At 41.2% G+C, this 25,328-nt stretch overlaps 1 protein-coding gene across 2 annotated transcripts in view; it reads left to right on the top strand.

Moving 5' to 3' along the window:
* The window catches only part of LOC133442691 (voltage-dependent calcium channel gamma-2 subunit-like), an 87,442-nt gene that overhangs the window by 42,417 nt on the left and 19,697 nt on the right, over positions 1-25,328 (top strand). For both annotated transcript variants that reach the window (XM_061720627.1, XM_061720628.1), the window contains one exon: positions 17,594-17,677. In XM_061720627.1, coding sequence (XP_061576611.1) covers positions 17,594-17,677 — 84 coding nt within the window. The remainder of the gene's footprint in view (positions 1-17,593; positions 17,678-25,328) is intronic.

Here is a 25,328-nt window from a genome sequence, read left to right as displayed (position 1 = left end):
ATACATCAAAATGTGCGTCTCGATCCTGCGACAACGCACATGACTTTTCTCAGTCAAAAGCGTTACCGTGGCGACGCTAGACGCCAAAAAGCGCACCCACCCTTCATGTGATTGGTTCAGACAGAAAAAACTTTGTGCCTCAAGCCCCACAATACGGTTTGACGTACATGCATGAAAATCGCTACACACCTGTATCATGTCACAACTTAAATAAAAGTCTCTTGGCGCAATGGCCGAAACCGAACAGGAAGTTGGCCATTTTGAACATTTTGAATTAATCGCGTAATTTTGGCGCAATTTATGCCATTCCTTCGGCAGTTAATACGGCCCGAACCGTAAAGTGCACACAGAAAAATATGCAAAATATGCTTCTCCATCCGGCAACGACGCGCATTACTTTTCTCTTTCAAAAGCATTACCGTGGCGACGCTAGACGCCAAAACGCCCCCCCCCCCCCCCTTTCTGCTATAACTTTTTAATGGTTTGACATAGAAAGTTGTGGGTGGTGTCATCGGACTCGGTATTGAGTACTTGACCTTCATTGGTGCAAATTAGCCCCGCCCCTTCTTCTGATTGGTCGATATTTCATAGTTCCTATTTTAGGCCATAACTTTTGAATGGTTTGACATAAAGTCTTGTGTGTGGTGTCATCGGACACGGTTTTGAATCCCTTGACCATAATTGGTGTGAATTAGCCCCGCCCCTTCTTCTGATTGGTTGATATTTCATAGTTCCTATTTTCTGCCATAACTTTTGAATGGTTTGACATAAAGAGTCGTGGGTGGTGTCATCGGACTTAGTTTTGAGTCCTTGACCTTTATTGGTGCAAATTGCAAATTGAGGGCCCATTCATCGCTGCTTGAATTTGGAATTTAAAATGGTATATTTGCACAATAATATCTTATAAAGCAAAAGAATGAAAAATGATGCCATGGTTATGATATGCACAATTACATCAACATGTTCCAGCACCATATGGTCCAATCTATATGGTCTCAGTTTTAAATATGAAAATAGTTGAACTAATTAACAATAACTTTGCCATAGTACAGTCCAAGGCACACTTAAATATTGCTCAGGTTTGCCAAACAAAACAGCCTCCCGAGCATTTAAAAGCACAATGCTTTTATTTTCTGTAATGAAATTGCAGGATTACAGTTTTACAGTTGCAGTTTTTTTTTTCTTTTAAGTGAGTAGCTTTAGGTTTGTTTGAAGGTTTTGCTTTGAGTTCATGTGCAGTATGGGATTGAGCTCTGAAATCCTAAAAAAAAAAAAAACCTTTAATCTGACTAGCATCACAAATGTCTTCACATTTACCAGCACTGCTGGACTGTAAAATGATTCACAAATGACACATTCCTGACAATTAGGATTCCTTACTTGTTGTCTGACAGTGCAAGCAGTTAAATGTGACATTTCTGATTTGCAAGGATATGAAGCATTGCATGTTATTTGCCCAGTGTATGCTTTTGCAGCTGAAAGTTTTAAAATGCTGTACCCGTAAATAATGAAAATCCACAGTCCTGTTTTGAGGCAAGTGTGTACAGTCCAAGTTGTTACGTAGCATGACACGCACTGGTTTCACAACACAAGGCCTACTTAGTGCATCTGAACTGCAGCTGGCACAGGTCTGACCTAAAAAAAAAAGAAAGAAAAAAGCAATGCTGTTTTCTTTAGGCCAAGTTGGGACGTTTGCAGATATTTCCCCTTGTCTTGTTTGTGAATAATCGCAGAATGTTAGGACATTTCCCATGGAGCACTGCAAAAGCTTGGGAAGTAGTAACAGAGGTGAAAAAGTGGCGAGACAAGCTGTGTGTTTAAGGGCGAGCAACTAGCGCAGACTATGTAATTCTTATGAACTCAGATGATTCTACAACACGCATGCTGTGTGTAATCACCCAGGGATGTTGCACTGTTCTAAGTATCTGAACTGTTTGAATGTTGAAAACACCAGGAACCTAACAAGGATGGGTTTTGTATAGCGGTATCGCACAATGTCTCTGCAAAAACTCATTTCCCACTCTGTTAGACCTCTGTGCTGTAAAAAATGGTTGAAAACTCCAGAATAGAGTGAAATCAATCAACACATCATGGGGACAGTGAAGGATGGCCGGTTGTTGGAAAAAAAACTTCAAAACCTAAGCTATAAAAGTGAAAACCCTCAAGTGACAAGCTAGCTGGTGAAACTGTGAAGAAAGTACTACCAGGATCGCCACCACAGTGTCGGGAGAGACAGAGGCCAAATATACTGGTGATATTACGAACCGTGTCACGCGATCTAGGGCAGTCACCCCCTCAATGCAAACCCTGTTGTCTTTGAAAGATGTAGCCTCTGCTCAGACTGAACTGGATCAGATGTTAAGCAGAATAAAGACAGCGCTGAAGCCTCTTTATAGCACAGCTTCTGTGAGAAAGTGTTGATGCAGAGGAGCTTTAAGATGAGCGGGTACAGTAGGTGTTACCTGGTTCTTTTCACATGCACGTCTGCCAGAGACGCTCTCTCAGACTGGTGACGTCTGCCACCAGCCTGAGAGATGGAGCAAATGTCCGTCTTCCTGTCATGAACAAGGAATTTTAGTTATCAGCGCTGTTAGTTGTATTCCATCCTTGGATCATCACCTACTGATTGTTATTACAAATAATGAATATGACATAGTAAACTTTTTTAGCGCAGTCGGTCCACTTAAAGCTGGCATCATCTTTCATTTTCTCATTCTCAACTCTTCAGTCATTTCTGTCTTGGCTCTCTTATTTACCTTTGCTGTAATCTCCACTGTAGCTCTATGGTCTAGCTTCATCTTACTCAGTCAGTGCGGTTACATGCCCATCTATATCAAGCTATTGGCAACAATCTAGCTAAGGATTAAACTGGAGTATACATGCGCGAGAAGACAATCGAATATTGAGGGAGGTCAGTTCGACTCTGCGACGCTAGGTGGCGCCACGCGCACTTTCGCATTGGAAGACAACAACACGCAAAAAAACAGACGCTAATGATGCAGCAGCTCTGTAAATTTTGTACATCCTAAGCTTGATCATGTTGCAGATAAGATACACACAAAGTCTCCCTCTTCTTCTTCTTTTACCATGTTGTTGTGATGCTGTAACTGTTGTTATTCCCGCTCCCGCGGCTCGTCACTTCCAGAAGGGGGAGTCCCAGGGCACTCAGTAGTTCGGTTAGTGCGGAAAATAACTCGGATTAGGACCACATTATCTGGCACTAAAAGCTCAATCCCAAGAGCTTCAGTTCAGTTCGACTACGGCCTAACTAAGGTGTATACATGGCTTTTAAAACTTCGATATCGATTGGATTAAGGCAACAATTCAAATTTCTGTTGGTGCATGTAAACGTACTGAGTTTCTTAGTCATTCCTTCCTTCTTCCTGTCAGTGTAACCTCTTATTACAACGGAGAAAAAAAAAGGCTTTGGATGCAGCCCTGAACACCAGTTTGCACAAATCAGACCAGCTGCTTCTTTGTCTTATGCTGATCAGAGGAGCTTCGCACAATCTCAGTCATCTGAACACCGGGGGAAATTTGAATGATGGGCTCATAACCTAAAACTCTGAACACCTGGTTATGGGATGGTCTATGAGCACCTTCCCACTGTGCTGCCCGCCACTACACCATCTCTGCCAAATTACAATTAACCATCCATTAGCTATTTTCTGTTTCATGCCACATGATAATACACTGCTCTCCTTCCAATGTCTGAGATATCAAAGTCAGCCTGGAGTCCTTCTTTCATCAGCAAACCCCAGCCATTCTCCTTCTCCTTCTCGCTCTGCCTCAACTACACATCAGAATAATTTATGTGTTGTGTGTGCACACACATGTGAGGCTGCTGATAGGAAAAGTAATTGCTTACTCTAAATTAGTTAGAGCAAATAGAGTGAAAATCTAATTCCACATTTATTACAATTATCTTTAATAGGTCTCTCCATTGTCAAGCATGCTCTGAAATTGCATGGAAATGAAATGGGATGTCCGCATTCAAAGATTAAAATGAAATGTTGCTAACAATGAAGCTGTTGAAGAAAGAGCTTTTTAGGCATCTCTGCTCTTCTGTATCAAAGTTTTACTTCTAAAATGTCTGATTAGTTTGTTTATGATGTTACATTTACTGTATCAGTTTTGTTTAATGAATTAATCGTTCAGAGAAAAACTTTGACAAAAAAAGAAAGAAAAATCAGCAAACCTAAAGGCTACAATCAGAGAAACTACGACTAATATCAGAAAAATATGACATTGCGTGCATGTTTACAGAAGCTCAAAAGAAGAGTAAAATGTGTTCTTTGATGAAAGAGCATTAATAAATCAAGAAAAGAAAGACAGATTCCTGATAGATTGTATTTGTAATCCCACTGAACTGAGTCGATAGATTTGCTGTGCAACACATCTTCTTTGAGGTTTCTGATGTTCATCCACCTTTGTAGTTTAGGGATTACTTTAATGGCACTTTAGTAGAGAGATTCAGTCATCATTAGCATAAGAAATAAAGGTACTTGCCATGTATTTGCATAACACAGAGTGCTGATTCAGAAAAGGGCTTTTTTTTCAGCAGCTCCCATTTTTAGACTCACATTTTTCTCTGCACATTACTGAGAAGGTTAAGATGTTAATACTTCATAAAAGGTTGCCTGTGCCTTTTTCATCAGACTTTATTTACTTACCCTTTACAGCTAAAAGATCAGTAAATAAGCATGTTTTGATTGGCTTCTAAGAGTATGGGTGGGGGGTGTCACCAAGTCACTTTTTTATTGGTATAAATCATCCGCTGAGAGATGCTGTGAGCATGAGTGCGTGCAGAGCCGTTTTGACCCCTGAGGTGCAGGTTGGTCTCAGAATAATAGTATCTGTTCCATGTTAAAGCAGAATGTATAATTTAAGAGGGGCAATTTGGAAGAGCGACAGTTCATTATGACAACAGTGTAGAGAGGTGGGAGGAAGGTGTGGAGAAAGAGAGATTTCTCAGAAAAGGTTTTCACCGCAGTCACAAAGTTTTTTTCTTTTATATTTTAATGCTCTCCTGCTGAAAAAAATATAGTAACCGTGCAACTAACTGTTGACGTTAAAGGAGACATATTATGCCTGATTTTTCCTTTGATTTATTAAATTATTTTTTTCCTTTGTCTACATTAATGGTTAATACCAAGTTTGGCATAACACAAAAGCCACATATATATATATATTTTAATCTTGCAACAGAGTTTTTTTTTTTTTGCGTGTATGTGTGCATGAGTGTGTGTTTCCTTCACCAGCCCTCTTCTTTTTTTTTTTACATCTATTATTTTTTTATCCCCTGATTTTTCCCATTTTATCACCCACTGCTCCTACCTGAGCAACAATCCGGGGCAATGCTCTCCCTCTGCCAACCCCGGGAGGGTCCCGCACTGAGCTAAAGCCTCCTTTTTTGCTTAATGTCTGGGACACACCAACCCGATAATCAGACGTCGGACGCCGTTGGGCAGTCGGACGAGGACGGTGACTCGAGTCGGGTTGGTGTGCCCCGTGCAGTTGTCCGTCGACACCAATGCTCTTTTCGGCCGATTCGACATGTAGAATCGGCCACTAGCTGTCGGCTTTTATAACCAATCTGATTGGTGGAGTGCTAGCTCTTGACTAGCGAATCAGAGTTAACCTGGAAATGATGATGTAAATCGTATTTTCAATCGTTCTTCTATCAAAAATGAAAACGCTGACTCATGACAGCGGGCTCCGTTCAGAACTCTAGATGAGAGTGATCCGTCATTTCCGGTTTTTCTTCTTTCCTTTTCTTTCTGGGCGACATCACAGATTAGTGCCGCCTGCAGTTATGGGGACGTACTACGCCTCACACACATGCAAAACGTAAGCGCCAGCTGGTGTCAGGTTGTTGTGTTGGGGAGTATTTTTTTGACCAACTCGGTGAGACAGGAGCCGACTTTCAGTCCGACTGCTTTCTGCCGACGGTCAGTTGTCGGGTTGGTGTGTCCCAGCCTTAAGGACAGAGCGCGGCTTCCCTGGATGGAATTAGCATGTGAAAGGATCACATTATTCCAGCCTGATCCTCCTCACCCCCTTGGACGCCCCAGCTGGCCAGAGGTGGCAGTCTTCGTGACTGTCTACTATATTTTATTGAAGAAAAAAAGAAAAAGAAAAAAAAGTCTGCCTAAGATCACCAATGGTGTGACAAAAAAGACAAGGAAAGGGGGGGACATAAAAGAGCGCGGAAGATAGAACAGACAGTGATGGGTGCAGTTTGGTGGCTGTGTGATGTGTTGCAGTGTACAGTATATGAATAAGTGTATAAGATGTGATGGAATAAAAGGAGACATTTCAACATAGGACGTATGAACGGAGGAGGACAGCAAGTGTTTGAGATGCGTGTAGGCCTGCGAGTATATTTAACAGTCTGTGTCAAAGCTGGGAGGGTTACAGTTACTTTACATACAAGTAGCTTTACTGCTCATACATATGTAAATATACTGATATAAAGTCTTATAGATGCAGTCTTCTAGTCACAATAGTGACTGTAAAATAATGTTTAATTTCTAAGGCTTAAAAAAATCAATGAATTTCCAGCATGTGCAATTGCTCAACTTTGTTCAATGCGCTCATAGAACTCACAAACATGTCACTGGCAACAATGGTGACCAGTGGGATAACTGCATTGTATCTGCATGCTATTACACATAGGCTAACTTTCCTACCTAACTTTTTGCTGCTTCCTACCTTTCTAGCTAATTTTACACACACACACGCCATTTCAGGAATGGCTCTCAGTGGATGGGACCATGTTCCCATCTCTACGGCGCTCATTGATGTAAACGATTCATCAAAAGCAAACCAAGTCACTTCATCAAAAGCAACCAAGTCAGCGCAGGAAAGGTGCACCCTCAGTTTTGTGTGTAATTTTTGGATTTAAAAAAACATATATACGGCGCACCGACCTACCAGGCGCCGTCTACAGACACGGAGCGCGCACACACACACGCGCGTGCTGCAGAACACACACACAAGCACACAAGTGTGCTTATTTAAAAATAGAGCGAGAGCAAAACTTAGTTTGATTTTATTTTAATTCAGTTTTTACATTATTATAACCCATCAAAGTCTTCATCCTCTGTTTCAGCATTAAAGAGCTCCGCTAAATCAGCTGTGCCAGTCCGAATTTCCTCGCTGTCAGAGTCACTTTCTGTGCCGTGCGGCACCTCGCAAATGCCGGCTTTTGCAAAAGCCTGAATAACAGTCCCAGCAGACACGTTAGCCCACGCATCAACAATCCATTTGCAAACCGTGGCATAACTTGCCCGGCGCTGCCTTCCACTCTTGGTGAAGCTGTGTTCCCCCTCAGTCATCCATCGCTCCCACGCCGCTCGCAGCCTCACTTTGAACAGCCCGTTCACACCGACGTCCAGCGGTTGGAGTTCCTTCGTCAGACCTCCCGGAATAACAGCCAGCACAGCGTTCATATTTTTCACTTCTTTTTTTACACTGTCTGTGAGATGGGCCCGCATAGAGTCACAGATCAGCAGCGATGGTGATGTGTTAAAAAAAAACACCGGGTCGCCGCACATAGACCTGCCTCAGCCACTTGATCATCATCCCTTCATCCATCCAGCCCTTTTCATTTGCCTTTATAATGACTCCGGCTGGAAAAGTCTCTTTAGGCAAAGTTTTTCTTTTAAAAATCACCATAGGTGGCAGTTTCTGTCCATCAGCGTGGCAGCCAAGCACAACAGTAAATGATGACTTTTCATACCCCGTTGTGCGGATCGCCACCGTGCTGGTCCCCGTCCTCTCCACCGTGTGATTCACCGGGATGTCGAACGTGAGCGGCACCTCGTCCATGTTCGTGATGTGGCTGGGCTGGATGCGTTTGTCGGTGAGTATGAGCGGAAGCTCTCCATCTTTTCCATATAATCCGCCAGACGCTGCTACGCTACCGTTGTCCTGGCCCGGATGGAAAGATGGCACCGTTTCATGAAGCGAAAGCACCAAGACGGACCTCCATGAAAATGTTCAATTTTCATTTCTTCCGCCAGCGCTACTCCTTTCCGTCGAATGGTGACCGTTGAAACGCTCCTTCCACTCGCTCTTTGCTCGATGACCAACCGCTCCAATCTTTCCTCCAAATCGGGTCACCTTGCCTTGTGTCCGCGGAAGCTCAGCTGCGTCTTCTTCACCTGCCGGAGTTCGTTTTCCAGCTTCCTCCACTTGCAAACCATCGATTCATTAATTTTATATTCTCTCGCGGCTGCTCGATTCCCATGTTCCTCTGCGTAGCTGACCACCTTCAGTTTGAACTGTGTTTCATAAGCGTGTCTCTTTGCCATCTTCAGGGTTGTTAAGACAACAATGTTATGCATGAAGCACATACCTGTTCTTTTATATACGCCGCCCCGTCCCCCTTTAAGTCTGACGAAGGACTATCACGTCCGCAAATCACGTGTGATTCACACCCCCCCTTCCCCTTTTAACATCTGAGGATGGGCTCTATCACGTCCGCAACTCACGGGTGATTCACACGCCCCCTTCTCCCTTTACCGTTCTCATGGTGGCCTCAATTACGTCCGCCTTACATTAATACAATGGGCGCACTGGTTCATTGGGCGCGCGGCACATTTAAAAAAAAAAAAAGACGTTTATATGCGCCTAATGGTCGCGAAAACACGGTAGTTATATGGATCCACATGGAGCCATATTGTGCATCGCATACCCTTCTCCCACACCCCTTTTACACCAAGCTGGTTCCAGGGCTGGTTCTGGGCTAGAGCCAGATTTAGCACCAGTTCTTTGGTTTTACACAGCCTAAGCACCGGCTCCTGGCTCTGAAAACTGGTGCTACACCAGAACCAAGTATTTCTCTAGAGGAAAGAACCACATTTCGTCGGGGGCTACGTGCTTATGTCAAGGGCTGGGGGCGGGGCTGGGGGCGGTGTTACTGAACAACCAAAGCAGAGTAAACACGGAAGAGCGCCATTTTTAAACAACGGAGCGTTGAAGACGGCGGTTAAGTTAGCAGACTCTTTTATTATTACATCCATTTATTTAATAATGTAAAACAGAAGCAGCAGTGGTCCGTGGACTTTTTTCTATATATATTTTACTTTTTAAATAAAGACATTTTTGAAGTTGACATGTCTGCATCAGTGTTGTCTCACTTTATGGGTACCAGTAAAACTTGTAAGCTATGAATAAATCTAAATTCCTAAGACAGTTAAACTGCAGGGAAGCCCAATGCCCTGACCTATATATAATTATCATAAAGTTCTAGTCTGGGTAGTATGGGGGCACGGTGGCGCAGCAGGTAGTGCAGCCGTCTCACAGCAAGAAGGTCCTGGGTTCGATTCCCGCCGGGGACGCTGTGGGCGCTGAAGTGCGTGTTAGTTCTCCCATGACTTCAGTGCCCACACCATGGGTGGGGTTGGCGAAAGGGCCTTTCTGTGTGGAGTTTGCATGTTCTCCCCGTGTTCCCTTGGTAGCTAATGGGAGCTACCCTCACAGTCCTGGGCTATACATGCCCCCTCTGGCCAACCGGGGCGCCAGATGGGGTGGGGAGGATCTGGCCGGAATAACGTGATCCTTCCACGCGCTACGTCCGGTCAGAGAATCCTCACCCTGTCTGGTGAAAAGAAGCGGTCCGTCACTCCTCAGGATAAGGAGACCTGAGCTCAGTGTAGGGCCCTCCCTGGGTTGGCAGAGGGGAGCAATGCCCAGGACTGTTACTTAGGTATGAGCACTGGTGATGAAATGGGTAAAAAAATCGGGGATAAAAAAAATATTAAAAAAAAAAAAAATAAAGTTCTAGTCAAAAATGTCAAATTTTACTTAAAATAGCACCTACAATTTAACTAGATGATTTTTACTTGATACGTGCAAACCTAAACTTTAAATACATAGAATATGACAGTGTAACCGGCTCTCTGGTCAGCTGCTGGCCAGCACCAGCTTATGTAAAAGCAAACGGTTCTCAACCGGTTCTTAGAACCAACCGCGAACCGGCTCTAGCACCAGCACCAGCTCTGGAACCAGCTTGGTGTAAAAGGGGTACCAGAGACAAGGTTGGGTCAGGAACCCAGTGTTGTCATTGGTCTGCCAGAGTAAGCTCAGATGCCTTAATGTTGCAAGTTCATCCATCACAATCTCTTCACCACTCTTTCACTCATGGATGAGATGAAAAAAGAGGATATGGGAACAATGAGTCATTGCATGTTTGATGTCCCATTCACACCTCTGAATGCCTTCATGAAGTTACTGCGGGGAACCTCTGAGGTTCTGTGCCAAGAAGAGAAATTGCTGGTCCATTGGAAAAACAATATTAACAAAGACAACAAACATGGAGGAAGAATACACTGAGACCTCTGTCAAGAGATGAAACAGGGATCGATCTGCCTTTGACAACATCCAACAACCAAAATGCATCAGTCACTAGACTCACTGCAATGAGCCTACGGGTGGAGTAAACGCTTACGACCTACAGGTTTCATGATACCGTATCTCAATCAGGTCTAACAAGTGGTGGTGGCCCATCTTCACAGGATCTCTCAACAGTGCTATTTTAAAATAGTCATCTCCTGTACAGAGAGGTTATCGGAAGGACCATCGACCTAATCACCTTTTTGCAGATAGTTTCACAGTCTCTTCTGCAAATGTTTGGAACAAAACCACCGAGCCATAGAAGGAGATCTCTACTAAGTGCTACTGTTCAGGCAAGATATGAAAGCTTCCAGCAGGCCAATCAACACAATGCACCGGTTTCAGAGTTGCTGTTGTGACAAACGCACTACCTATGCATGTGAGAAATGCAAAGTACCACTGCACCTTGAGGGCTTCAAGATGTACCATGGAGTGTAGATTAGTGGCTGAAAAGGGGTAGGAAGAAATAAAAAGGGTAAACAGGAAAGTCAATAGGGAGAGACACAATAAGGAGAATAAGGAGAAGACACAATGTACACATGCAGTCTTACATACAGTTCACATGGACACACACACACGGACACATACATATATGCATTGTAGCCAACTTGTGCTACCGGGGTCAGCCGACAGGAATGAGGACACAAGGTTTATCGGAGAAATGGTTTATTTGTCACCTAGACACACCCGCACACTCCGCAGCCGCCGTCTCCAACTCTGACAGCTCTGTCATCCCTCTCTCCTACGAACCCCCTTTGCCGGTGTGCAGCCGCTCCTTAAATGCACAGGCAGGGAGGAGCCGGCGCCCACCCCCCGCAGACCACGCCCAATCCTCCACCCTGCCACATGCATATATACACATTGTCATATTGCACATATATATATGTATATATACAAAGTATATATATACACACTCACACATGTATACACCTATAATATATATATATATATGCATACACATACATATGTACATATACACAAAAAAGGTTAATAGGAGTAATAATGATTTTAATGGTAATTGTAACACTAACAATGGCAGTTCTTAGCATTGGTTACTGCCACCAACATCCTCGTCGTATAAGACTGTCCCAGGTCCATCCGCAGGACCCATGAGACAAAGGCCACGATGCGGCCACCCCAGCCTCAGGCCCCCCAGCCCCTTCTAGCTCCCACCCAAAGCAAGACAGCTATCGGAGGCTACCACCATACAGCCACAGCAGCGACAGTGCTTTGGTCAGAATATGATAGTGGAACACAAGACTGGTTTCTGAGACAACTCCCTTTTCGACTGTTAATTTACATATGTTGTAAAGTTTTTATCTGCAAAATGATGAGGGGGGAAAAAAACCTTCTTATCTGCTCTTTGCAGATTAAATGTTTTGAAACCAGGCATTAAATTGTTCACACATATTACAAAAATAGTGTGTCATCTATTGGGTATCCTTAGAAAATAGCATTCTTCTGTACTTTTTTCAGAAAATGCATTTTTCAGACGGGAGTTTTTTTATTTATTTTGGCCATCAATACTGGTCTTCGGGGTGAGCCATTCACCTCTATTCCAACCTTTCTCGTCCACAGAAGTCATTTATTTAAGATTTTTCCTAAATGTTTATGGTACAATTCCACTGTAAAAATCAAATTTATTATTTGATATCGAACCAACAGCTTACCTATGCCAGACAAGGAACTCTCCAAATATACCCAGACATTGTGTCAAAGCAGATCAAAAAATGTAAATGCTCTGCTTGGTTATATTGTTCTCAATTTTATGTCTTTTATTTCCCTTTGCTTCGTTTTTCCTTGGTTTTTCAAGCCAGGTGGAAATATAGTTTCCAACAATGTCAGTAAATATCAGAGATACTCAACATTTACCAACTTTAACCTACATGAGCTATTTGCTCTGTTGCTATGTCTTAGCTAGATGTAAAAAATAAACAAGAGGAAGCTGTATCAAAAGCTGCAGTGTTGCCGAAAATAACACACACCACATTACGAACTAGCATTTATGTTGTAATCATAGAGCAACACAAACGACAATGGGCTACGATAGACAAGCATAAAAGACATTAACCTAGTTGATCCTATTCGTAGAGTACATGCGTCGTTGCCATGTAGAGACTCATACAGTCACCAAGTATAAAACTATATCTAGTAGATGCAAGTCATAAAAATATTTAAAACAGCCACATTATCCATTTTAAAGATGGAACAGAAATGTCATAGTCGTCAGTTTGGGTGGTCTTTTTAGGACCATTACAAATGTGAATGTCCTCAACACAGAAAATCAGGAAGAATGTTCTTTGCATCAAAAAATTCTAATTCAATAAAAATTATTTGTTCCGAAATGTTTTGTTTTTTTAAGTTTTTATTACATACTGTGTGTATATATATATATATATATATATATATATATATATATATATATATATATATATATATATATATATATAATATATATATATGAAATTCTATATTACATATATATTATATAGGAAATTAAAACCACGCTCAATTTTGCCTTTCACCATTTTCTAATTAATGTATTTTTTTGTATCTCTAAGAATACATTGGGTAATTTTAGGAATTTTTTCAATTCATTTTTATTTAACTGTATAAAACTTATATATATATTTTATTTAACTGTATAAAACTATTTTTTGCTAATGGGAGTGGTTCAGAGGTTTCAGATATGTGTTTATCAGATGTGATTCGTCAGGCATGAAGGGGACAGGAGTGTTTGAGCTAGTCACAGGCACCGAAATATATTCTCTCAAGCTTTGTCGTTATTGCTTATTTTATTAATATAATATAATAATTAATAAATCCATATTCTTATTAACAATGAAACATGAAAAACATATCAAATTTTAAAAGTGAGACTACCATTTCTTGAAAACTGTTGCCTGGTTTTGAATTTAATTGGCGGCAGGTGAGTGAGATGAAAAACACACTAAAATGTAAACCTTGAATGATGAATGAGATCAAACTCTCATCAAACCTTGTACAGGACATAATGTAAACCCTTATCAAACCGTGGTTTTGTGGTAGAAAAATTTGGATACTCAATTGCACTCAAATCCTTTCATATTTGGCACATCTTGAAATTAAAAGAAAAAAATTAATAAATCCAGCAAAAAAGACCCAGGAATATTAAGTGGAAAGGAAGTCTCTGATAAAAACCCAGAAACTAGCCCCCCCAATTCCCAGACAGTAACGGGCTGCTATTAAAAGAAGAGGGGATATATTACACATCCTCCTCCAACTTTTATTTGACCCAAAACTGTGTTTTGCAATACAATGCACAGACTTATTTCCTGTTGATACAAAAAAGTAGGCTCTTCATGTGAATTGCAGAAGTTGTGTTGGAGCGGAAGACTGCGTTTCAAGCTCACTTCAAATGGGAATTTGGTCTTTTGGGTACAGGCACATGTATGTTTGCAAAAGGCAGATAGGAGAACGCATGAAAGACACAGAGAGGGGGGTTGTGTGTGAGAGCGATAGGAAGGGAAAATGCAATTCCAGATTACATGTGCTTGTGGTGCAGCGTGGGTGGGCATGTGTTGGAGCAAGTGAGGAAGCACTGAGAGACAGAGAGAGGGAGTAGTGTTGGTGGAAGGGGAATAATATCATGGAGTTCCTATGTAGCAATGTGTATAAGAAATGATGCATTTGACATATCGTGGGATAATCGCATAAAGACGTCAGTGCTCATAACTAAAATGTACAATTGGAGTCCAAACTCCAAAACAGATGATTGTAATTAAAGTTGTAGGAGTGATGGACTGATAGAAAAACAAGTCTTTGCTGTGTTTTCTACTTAATATCACCTAGCAACTACCAAACACAAGTTTATATAATACTAGTAGGTGCATGCATGTTAGATGTTGGCAACGATGACAGTAACCATGGGTACGGGGGTTTAAAAAAAAATATTGGTGGTTTAAAACAGGCTTATATTGATTACTGCATTTATTTGGACAATACAACCTAGAAATTAGTGCAATAAAAGATAAAACATTTTACATTTCTGATCCAAGCTCATAACACACTTTCAAAAAACAATGAATATATTAAGATAGCATCATTAAGAAGCCTTCATCAACTTATCTGGTGTACAGTTGTGCAGTTAAGATGATGGAACCAGAAACAACCAAGATGACGTTACTGCAATAAATCGATATATTTTGCGCTAGTTTGCTATGAAACAGCAACAAGTTCACAAATACTAAATATTGCAGTTGCAGATTTTATTTATTTATTTTTTTTCGTGGCCATTCCAGTACCTTATTCTTCCCGGGAAAAGATGTAGTTTTAAAGGCAATATATGTTTAAAAATACCGATTTGTTGATCAAAATAGGCTATGCTATGTTTGTGCACTTTGATGTGTTTAAAGTTAAAGGGGACCTATTATGAAAAACACGTTTTTTCTTGCTTTAACATATATAATGTGGTCTCCCCTCAGCCTGCCAACTCAGAGAAAGAGGAAAGCAACCAAATTCTGCAGTGTCTGTACAGCCGCTACAGTCGCTACATAATGACAGGAGCGATGCGTGAAACCACGCCCACAACTAACTCCGCCGGCCAGAGCTTCCGCCATTTTTTCGTAGCGGTGTATGGCGTCATTCGCGTCATTAGCGTCATTCACGTCATTCGCGTCATCGCGTCAGGCAGCCAATCAGCACAGTGCCTCATTATCATAGCCTCCCCGCCCACTCAGAATCCCGCATAATGAGGTTAGAGAATGGGAAGATAAAGACATGGCTCAGAGGCTGAATTTCTAATTTATTTAGCAAAAATAAATAAAAATAAAAAGCTTGTTTTTAAGACATTCAAGGCCTGTTTAAAATAGGTATTAGATGCCATAATAGGTCCCCATTAAGTTGAGTTGAGAATATACATTTCCACTGTGTCCATCCCAGATGACGCGAGACAAGGCCCAGAGGTTAACATAACATAAGCTTCTTTTTAGAAGCCTATGTTAGTAGGCTCTTTGTACTGTAAATGTACTGTAGCTCTGTAATGTTGTGTTGTCCTTAATAAAGTATCATATAGTGATGTGGTTATATCAGCTAGTGATTGGCAGTTCTGGATGCAATGCTTTTTGAGGGATCTTAGGATTTAGATCTTCCAGATTCTCTGAATTGTTTGATATTTAACGCTGTGGAAGGACAGTTTCGACAGAGTAATATCATGTTCAAACATTCTAGTGGTTCTCTCATGCACTTGTTGACAAAGTGTGGATCTCTCCCCTTCTTCAAGGCTCAGTGATTTCAGGGATTCTACTTTTTTTTACCAAATCATTATTATAGTCACATGTTAACACTACTTGGCCGAAATATTATTTGATCTTTTTTAATCCATTTCTTTTTCTTTCACCTTCTTATTGCAGGTGTAACATGCAAATGGATTGTGTATTAACAAATTAGATTAACTTCATACTGTTTTCAAGGAAATAAATGTCAAATAAATGTTGACGTATTTAACTTTTTCTTACAAATTACATTTAGACACACACACACGCACACACACACACACACACACACACACACACACACACACATATACATACACACACACACAGAGCGAGCAAAACAGAGACAGAGAGAGAGAGATAGAGAGAGAGAGAGAGAGATAGAGAGAGAGAGAGAGAGAGAGAGAGAGAGAGACAGAGAGACAGAGACAGAGACAGAGACAGAGAGAGAGGCATGCAAATACACATCATTTAGATGGGTCTGACATGAACCACAATTTTTACATTCAGTTCACGCAGAAATTATAAAATCTCAAAAGCCTTTTGGATGCTTGAAAGGTTTTCTTTGTTGCTTTCTGGTGCAATATCCCCTTTAATGCATCCGTCAAAATCTACCTGATGAAAAAGCAATTTTGTTGCTGTGTTTGGTGAGATTTATTAAAGATATATAAATATGAGCCAGGCTGTTCCAAGACCCCTGTTATGACTTTTTATTTCAGTTTTATTTGTCAAGCTTTGTTGTACAGTTTGAATGTCTGTGTGTGTGTGTGTGTCTGTGTCTGTGTCTGTGTGTGTGTGTGTCTGTGTCTGTGTCTGTGTCTGTGTCTGTGTCTGTGTGTGTGTGTGTGTGTGTGTGTGTGTGTGAACGCCTGTTAGTGTCAGACGTGTCTTTCATGTGTGTGTGTGTAACTGATGCACATTTGAAAGCAGGACACCAGCATTTTGTCCTTTAATTGCCAATTAACGAGGGCCCATTTACTTGCAGTGCTTGGGAGGGCATACAATTACCCCTGGAGGTCAAACAAGCTACACACACACACACACACACACACACACACACACACACACACACACACACACACACACACACACACACACACACACACACACACACACACACACACACAAGCAGACTCCATCGTAATGAGGCGCACTATCATCTAATCCCAACCTCGTTATTCATTTACATGTGGTCATTTTTCCTCCTGCCCCCAAAACATTCACAATTCATGCAGCCTGCAACCTGTATTTTTCAGGAATTTACACAAAACATTTGTCATTTTCTTCTAAGAAAATGTTTCCCCCCCCATATTGTGTTATCTTTTCCTTCACTTAATGTCCATCACTTAAATTTTGAATCCAACTTCTTTTCCTCCTTTCTCAAATCAGAATACTTTATCTCTCAGGAAATCCTCTTGCAAGTTTACTCTTGCAAGGCGCTACAGGTTAGGCAAGCCCTTTGAGGAGCTGAGGGCCTTCCCTCTGGCTTGGATCATTTTGAACCAAGCCTTAACGCCTTGCAAGGTTCAAAAAAGGTATAAACGAAAACATATAAAATCAAATCAAATATTAAATAAAAATGACATAAAACAGAGTGATATACAAATTATTTGCAGACAACATAATAGTCAGATATTGCACATGAAGCAAAAGTGTCCAGATATCAATCATGCATCCATTCCCTCTCTGTCTTAACATTTCTTAACTTTCTCCTCTCTGATTCTTCTTACTCTGTCCTTCACCAGCCCCTGCTATTCCTTCATCGAGTGTTATGTTATCTATAGATATTTAACTCAACATAGTTATACAAAACCAAAAACACACATGAAGAATGTACAATATTTGATTTTATTCGCTTACATGAACTCTGGATTTTCTCTTGTTTGTACTCCAGGATATTCCTTATGTTCCTTACCATGAACTTTCTTTCTTCTTTGCAGGTTCTTTTAAAGGTATGTGTAAACAGATAGACCACTTCCCCGAGGATGCCGACTATGAGGCAGATGCTTCGGAATATTTCCTACGTGAGTAATTCCTTTTTTTTTCAAGTCACCCATCTTCCCATCTAGTATTCCTTTCCTTTATGATCATTCAGTCTTGGTTTGCTGTCACCCAGTCTTGTCTTTAATCTAAAAGTTCCCTTTTCAGTGCCTAGATATAAGATATTTACTGTGTTGATAAACATACCTGTCCTCCCTCTATTGCCACTATTGAAGTATGCTTTTTACGGTCATTTTTTTTTTGTGGGAAATATAATGCGAAGTATCCAAGTCTCTTAACAACATTGCCGCAAATATATAAGGCGAGTTTACATTAACGCAAGATATTTGTTTCAGAGTCTCCAGGGGCCCGTTTCACAAAGCAGGTTTAGTGAAAACTCTGAGTCTGTTAACCCTGAAATGAGGGAAACTCTGAGTTTTCCGTTTGTATTTTTTTTTTCAAAATATGCTCTCATACTCGCCATATGCACGTATTAATGCTTCTAACTCCAGTGGCGTGAAGTATGTGGATCTTCAGATGCAAACTAACGTTTCCTCAAAGGGATTTTGTAAATTGAAAAGATAAATAAAGTTAAAAAGAAAAAAAAGAAAATGTATGTCGCTCTTTTGTGTCGCCGGTTGCCATGGTGAATCCTTGTATCAGCGATCTACTGATGCTGGCTTTTTATTTCCCTCACGCTCGCGCTTAACTCCAGGTGAAACTACTTAGAGTTGAGTAAATTACCTCAAATCCGCTGTTCTGGAACCGAAAACTCAGAGTTTCCGATCTCAGAGTAGATCAACTAAGAGTTCAGGATTAGACTCAGTGTTTGTTGAACCTGCTTTGTGAAACGGACCCCTGAACAGTAAGACCCTGTTCAGACTGCAGGCAAAAGCGGCCCAAATGTGATTTTTGGTGGGTCAAGTAACCTGGTCAGACTTCTTCAGGAGTAGTGTGAACACTCAAATCTGGCCCAGATCTAATTTTTTTAAATCAGATTTAGACCACTACCATCACCTTCAAGGCCATCAACAACCTAGCCCCACAGTATTTTGCTGAGCTCCTTCATATTAACATACCCACCCGTACTCTCAGGTCCTCCTCTTCTATCCAACTCACCCTCCCATCTGCTCGCCTATCCACCATGGGGTCGAGGCCCTTCAGCCGCTCTGCCCCCGCCTCTGGAACTCACTGCCACATTCAACTGTCAGACTCTGTCATCACCTTCAAATCCCGCCTTAAAACTCACCTCTTCAGACATGCATACTCACAATAATCTTGGGACTGGAATGACCTCGCTATTGTACTTTGCTATGTTTTTAATTGATTGATTGTTTTTATTGTCCTTTGTACGGCAACCTTGAGTGTCCTAAAAGGCGCCTTTAAATAAAATGTATTATTATTAGGGCCCGAGCACTGACAGTGTGAAGGCCCTATTGTATCTGTAGGAATTGTTCTCGTTTTTTTTTCTCGTTATTTTTATTTTTCCGACGAAATGAGGGCCTTTTTTCCCCCCTAAACGTGCCCCAAAAGTAACCAAATTTTGCACGCAAGCCAGGCCTGGCGAAAAATTTGATATTTAATTGTTTGCATTAATGGGCGTGGCCTAATGGCTTAACAGCGCCCCCTAGAAAGATTTGTGCCTCAAGCCCCACAATACGGTTTGACGTACATGCACCAAAATCGGTACACACCTGTATCATGTCGCAACTTAAAGAAAAGTCTCTTGGCGCCATGGCCGAAACCGAACAGGAAGTCGGCCATTTTGAATTAATCGTGTAATTTTGGCGCGATTTGTGCAATTTCTTCGGCCGTTTCTTCGCCCGAACCGTAACGTGCACCCAGGTGTGTTATACATCAAAATATGCGTCTCGGTCCTTTACCGTTTTTACCACTCCTCTTACCGTTACCGTGGCGACGCTAGACGCTAAAAAGCATGCCCCCCCTTCATTTGATTGGTCCATATTTGATGGTTCCTACTTTCTGCCATAACTTTTGAATGGTTTGACATAAAGACTCGGTGGTGTCATCTGACTCGGTTTTGAGTACTTGACCTTCATTGGCATGAATTAGCCCCGCCCCTTCTTCTGATTGGTCGATATTTGATAGATCCTATTTTACGGCTGCCGTTACACAAACATTTTGAAATAAATGTATGTTTCTGCTAGAAGTTTTTTCTTGTTAAAGTGGAGTTTGTTTTTTGTTGTTTTTTTCACACCACTTGTTCTTGCTAAGTACCCTCTCTTCATTTCTTTAGCACTGCAATTTGCCTTTAATTGGCTTTCTATGAACTGAACAAATTTGAAATGAGTTGAATTGTGTACTTGAAGTGTCTTGAGAGGACATTTGTCATTGGCATTATATAAATAAAACTGAATTGAACCGAATTTAAGAGAAGACTCGAACTCGAAGGTCATATCTCCTGTTTATGGCATACCCAATCAGCACTGAGTACGCTACATCCCCACTCAGCAGTCTTTTAAGACTGAAGTACCTAATTCAATGGTCTCTGTAAGTTTTTAAACTCTTGTGGGAGTACTCTTGGTTATAGAAACGATCCCCAAACCCCAGTAATGGAAACACACCAACTTCTTCAAACATTTTGTGCAGCAAAACTTTTACAATTAATACACAATTTCAAAAGTTATCATAGATTCAAAGTACCACATCTGTGATGAAAACAAGTGTGAGTTTAAATAACTGAAATGTTTGTGTTTCATCAACTTCCATTAGACACAGAAGCTTGTCAGGGCCAAGGGAAAAACTGAGCAAGCAGAGCAAGCTTAACCATTGAGGACAAATGGAAGGTGTTGTAAAGAGGGCAAAAGGATAAAGAGGACAGAGACGGAGGACTGGAAAAAAAATCTGATGTTGAAGACATATAGAGAGCGTGATGAAGTCAAGCACAGACTTGAAACAGGGGCAGTGGTAACTTGGAAGTGAATGAACTGCTAGGAAGTGACTGATTCCGAAAAGGTGAAGACAGGACTGGCACAACAAAGAGTAATGAAGTTTTTAAGAAGGGTGGAGGATGAAGGAGTAAAAAGGAAAGAAATATGAAATGAAAAGGTTTGGGAGGTGAAGGGCACAGAGTAGGGTACGAGTGCAGTGCTGTCGCTCTCCCAGCGGCTCACCAATTAGGACACTTTCTTCCATAAATACTCCAGGCTCTTCGAAGTGGGTCACACCACTCCCTCTCCTCCTCCCATCCATGCATCCTGTGCCTCCATCCTGATTTCTTTCCACTCATCTGTCTGTCTGTCTCTAGTGAGGCCTTCACGCCTGTCTGACAGCTGGTGGATGAACATGTGGGGTGGAGATGGCGCAAGCGCTCACTTAGAAAAGGGCAGAGAAAGAACTGAAGCTGGTTCCAGGTCCAAAACTGCTTTTTATGAAGTTTTTCAAAGTTATTAAATAGTTACCAAGTAAGCAAGGATACACTAGAGAACCTCTGTTGTTTTAACCCTTTAATGCCTGACATAGGAAACAACCCCCCCGCCCCCCCCAAACTTTTTTTTTAATTTGAAGTGTTAAATATGTATTCAAATGAAAAACACAGAAATAATTATTTTTCCTATCATTATAAATAAATACGGGTAAGTTTATCTATTTTTAATCTGGTTTTTTATATGTTTTATAATTTTTTGGTTTGTATAAAACCTTTTTTTCCTTTTTTAACTCTGGGTTGGTAAGGGGGTTTCAGAAATCCATGTATCAAAAATGATACTTCCTGGATTATTGGGTTACGATCAGTTTCTAAGTTGAGGGGAAAGTTATTCTTCAGTAGTAATGTGGTTTCACTACCATTTGTTAAGTGGAGATCGAGGCCAAAATTGGATCTGCTCAGATCAGTTTTCTGTTCTATCATCCTTTCGTCATCACACCATTGAAGCAGTAGTTGCTCCATGCTCCATAGTTGCATGTTTGCTTGAACTGTAACGTGCATTTATTTTGGAGAGTTCTGTGAGGTCAGATAAGTGGCTAATGTTAGCTTTTCCTAGTGTTTGCACCATTTCAAATTTGCCAGAAACAGCAACCTGATGATGGCCAATATGCAAAAGTCAGAAGGGGCAACAGGATGATAAATTATCTGATACTCTTCACACACATACAACTATAGATCTTAATATACATTACAAAGGGATTTTCTATGATATCCCATCCAGGGTGTACCACGTCTCTTGCTTCGTAACAGATTCAGTCAAAAGACGTGGCCAGTAGAAGTCTTTAGGCTTTGGCTATTATCAAATGTTGCATATTGGAGGTAAATGTCACTTTTTGTTTTCACTCTGTATCAATTATTTACTGCATCAGTGTCAGATTTTTTACTTTTGATCACTTTTATACTGTACTGTAGCGCATAATTATAAATATTGAAATACACTGACTCTTGCACTCTTAGCTTCTGGTTTCCTGTTATATCCAATGATATTGCAATCTAAGTTCATGTGGTCTTAACTGCAAATCATGCTTAGTAACAGTGTTAGTTAAATTGATCCAATAGAACTGTAGATAATGGCCCATTCAGGCCGACGGAAATTATGCACCATGTTTCTATCAATCTGATTCTCGCTGAGCAGCTTATCTACCCTGAGTGGGTCCTTTGTTAAAACACGAGACCACTCCTCTTAAAAAAATAAATAAATCAATAAACAAAACAGCCGAAAAAAAACAAAACATTCCTAAACCATCACTGCCACTTTCAGTGTCAGTCATTATGCATTTTACTATCAGAAGCTTGAGGTAATAATGTAATATGAAAAATACTGTGAGAAAGATTCAGTGAAACAGTGGCATCAGAATGTTCACTGCCGGTTCCAGACAGTCTCTATATGTTGTTGCATTAACCATGCCAAGCGTACTTACATGAGTCTCAAGTAATAATCTAAAGAAAGAAAGAAAGAAAGAAAGAAAGAAAGAAAGAAAGAAAGAAAGAAAGAAAGAAAGAAAGAAAGAAAGAAAGAAAGAAAGAAAGAAAGAAAGAAAGAAAGAAAGAAAGAAAGAAAGAAGGCTAATAATTAGATTAGGTTTTATTAAAAATGTATGCTGCGTAGCTCAAAGTCAGTGCAGTTTATGTTGAAATTAGCATACTGGCACAATCGGAAATGCATTTTGTCAAAGTATTTTGTGGGGCAACATTAAATGTAGTGTGATAAATTTAAAGTTAATTTGTCACAGATTAGTAATTTACCTGGATTTGCCTGCACAGACGTATGTTGTTTTTTTAAGTGGCTAGCTCTACATTTTGAGGCAAACTGTCACAAGATAAGCTGCCACATGTCCCTTTTTTAGACAAACAAACAAAAATTAAAGCTACAAGCAGCGATGAACGGGGCCTCGCACCCTTGTGCACGTTCAGGCGTGCTGCAGTGGAAGCGCTTGTATGACTTGCATGTAGATGTCTTCAGGCCTGGACATTTAGCGGATGACACCGCCCACGACTCTCTGTAGGCCCTTTCACACAGCCAGTTCGAGGCGGGAACGTTGCGCCTTTAAGCCGCCTCGCTGTTCTGTGTGAAAGTCACGGAGGCGGAATGGGGGGGCCAAGTGGCCCCACCAATAAGCCGGCAGCGGAGGTAGTCACAGAGCCGTCACAGAGACGGAACGGGGTCTGTGTGAATGACACAGCCGGCATGCCGGGGCCAGCCGGGGCCAGCGCTGACGCTGTCGTCACGCCTCTGATTGCGGAACGCCGGCATGCTGTGTGAATTTACAGACGGGAGCGGCGTTATGCCGGCGTTGTATGGTTCTGTGTGAACCAACAAAGGCGGCGTATTGGCAGGACTTCTTTACACCAATATTGCGGAATCTCTGTGTGAAAGGGACTTGTATCAAACCATTCAAAAGTTGTGGCAGAAAGTAGAAACTATCACATATGGACCAATCAGATGAAGGGGGGGCGCGCTTTTTGGCATCTAGCGTCGCCGCGGTAACACTTCGTATTAACTGCCGAAGGAATGGCTTAAATTGCGCCAAAATTACACGATGAATTCAAAATGTTCAAAATGGCTGACTTCCTGTTCGGTTTCGGCCATGGCGCCAAGAGACTTTTCTTTAAGTTGCGACATGATATAGGTGTGTAGCGATTTTCGTGCATGTACGTCAAACCGTATTGTGGGGCTTGAGGCACAAAGTTTTTTCTGTATGGACCAATCAGATGAAGGGGGGGCGCGCTTTTTGGCGTCTAGCGTCGCCACGGTAACGCTTTTGACTGAGAAAAGTAATGCGCATCGTCGCAGGATCGAGACGCACATTTTGATGTATAACACACCTGAGTTCACGTTACGGTTCGGGCAGCATTAACTGCCGAAGGAATGGCATAAATCGCGCCAAAATTTCACGATTAGTTCAAATTGGCCGACTTCCTGTTCGGTTTCGGCCATTGCGCCATGAGACTTTTCTTTAATTTGCGACATGATACAGGTGTGTAGCGATCTTCGTGCATGTACGTCAAACCGTATTGTGGGGCTTGAGGTACAAAGTTTTCTAGGGGGCGCTGTTGAGCCATTTTGCCACACCCATTAATGCAAACCATTAAAGGTCAAATTTTTCGCCAAGCCTGGCTTGCGTGCAAAATTTGGTGACTTTTGGGGCACGTTTAGGGGGGCAAAAAGGCCCTCCTTTCGTTGAAAAAAGAAAGAAAGAAAGAAAGAAAGAAAGAAAGAAAGAAAGAAAGAAAGAAAGAAAGAAAGAAAGAAAGAAAGAAAGAACGAAAGAAAGAAAGAAAGAAAGAAAGAAAGAAAGAAAGAAAGAAAGAAAGAAAGAAAGAAAGAAAGAAAGAAAGAAAGAAGATTCCTACAGATACAATAGGGCCTTCACACTGTAAGTGCTCGGGCCCTAAAAATGAGTCTTTAATGTATAATCTTCTACGGGGTCCTGCTACATTTAGCAGCTGAATGTAGCAGCAGCTGTAGCTAAGGAGGAGCAGAGATCGCCCTTTATTAGGAATATTGCTGGCCTCATCCCAGCCTTCCCTTCTGTATCAAAGCATTTTTATGTAAAGAACCTTTTCAAATTGGCCACCACTGTTTTCCTAACGTAAAATGTCACTTTAGATAAATTAATGGTCTTGTAATAATTTAATGGACTGCCTTGAGGTCTTATGGTTTTTGTAGGACATGTGTGTGACATATAACATTTTTATGTTCAGTTATGGAAGACAAATTTCACTTCCGTAAAGTAAAATAGTCAAAATAAACACACCCTAAACAAATTCAAATCTATAGCTTTTAAAAATCACCCAAAAAGGGGCACTCCAAGATCCATGTATGTAATAATGTATAAAGATAAGCCTTAATGTAATAGTCATTTGTAAACAGTGATAACTTCTCTGTGACAGGCTTCTTTAAAGCCAGCCTCAAGTGGCCGCTTGAAGAACTGCCTTTATTTTTCAGCTGCACTAAGTGACTGTGATGTGTCGACACAACAGGGCAGTGCAGCAGTTTGTGCTGTGTTATTACTCCGGATATGCTTTTATGAACGCCTCAGACCTTTTTTGAAGAGACAGTGTTAAGATGTGCATCAGATCTGTAATTTTGGTGGAAAGTAAATCCACTTAGTCAAGCATGCATGATGTTTCTAGACAAAATGTTGCAAACCATAAGAAAAAAGTGCTACTATTTAGACAATGAGTAATATTTGTAATAGAAGTGGATCAATATGACATATAGGATGGAAGCTGCCATTCATTTTGGA

Source organism: Cololabis saira, chromosome 1 (assembly GCF_033807715.1).
Source record: "Cololabis saira isolate AMF1-May2022 chromosome 1, fColSai1.1, whole genome shotgun sequence".
In the NCBI taxonomy this organism is placed as follows: Eukaryota; Metazoa; Chordata; class Actinopteri; order Beloniformes; family Belonidae; genus Cololabis; species Cololabis saira.
The sequence above is the reverse complement of the archived record's forward strand: the minus strand, read 5'-3'. Positions and strand labels throughout refer to the sequence as shown.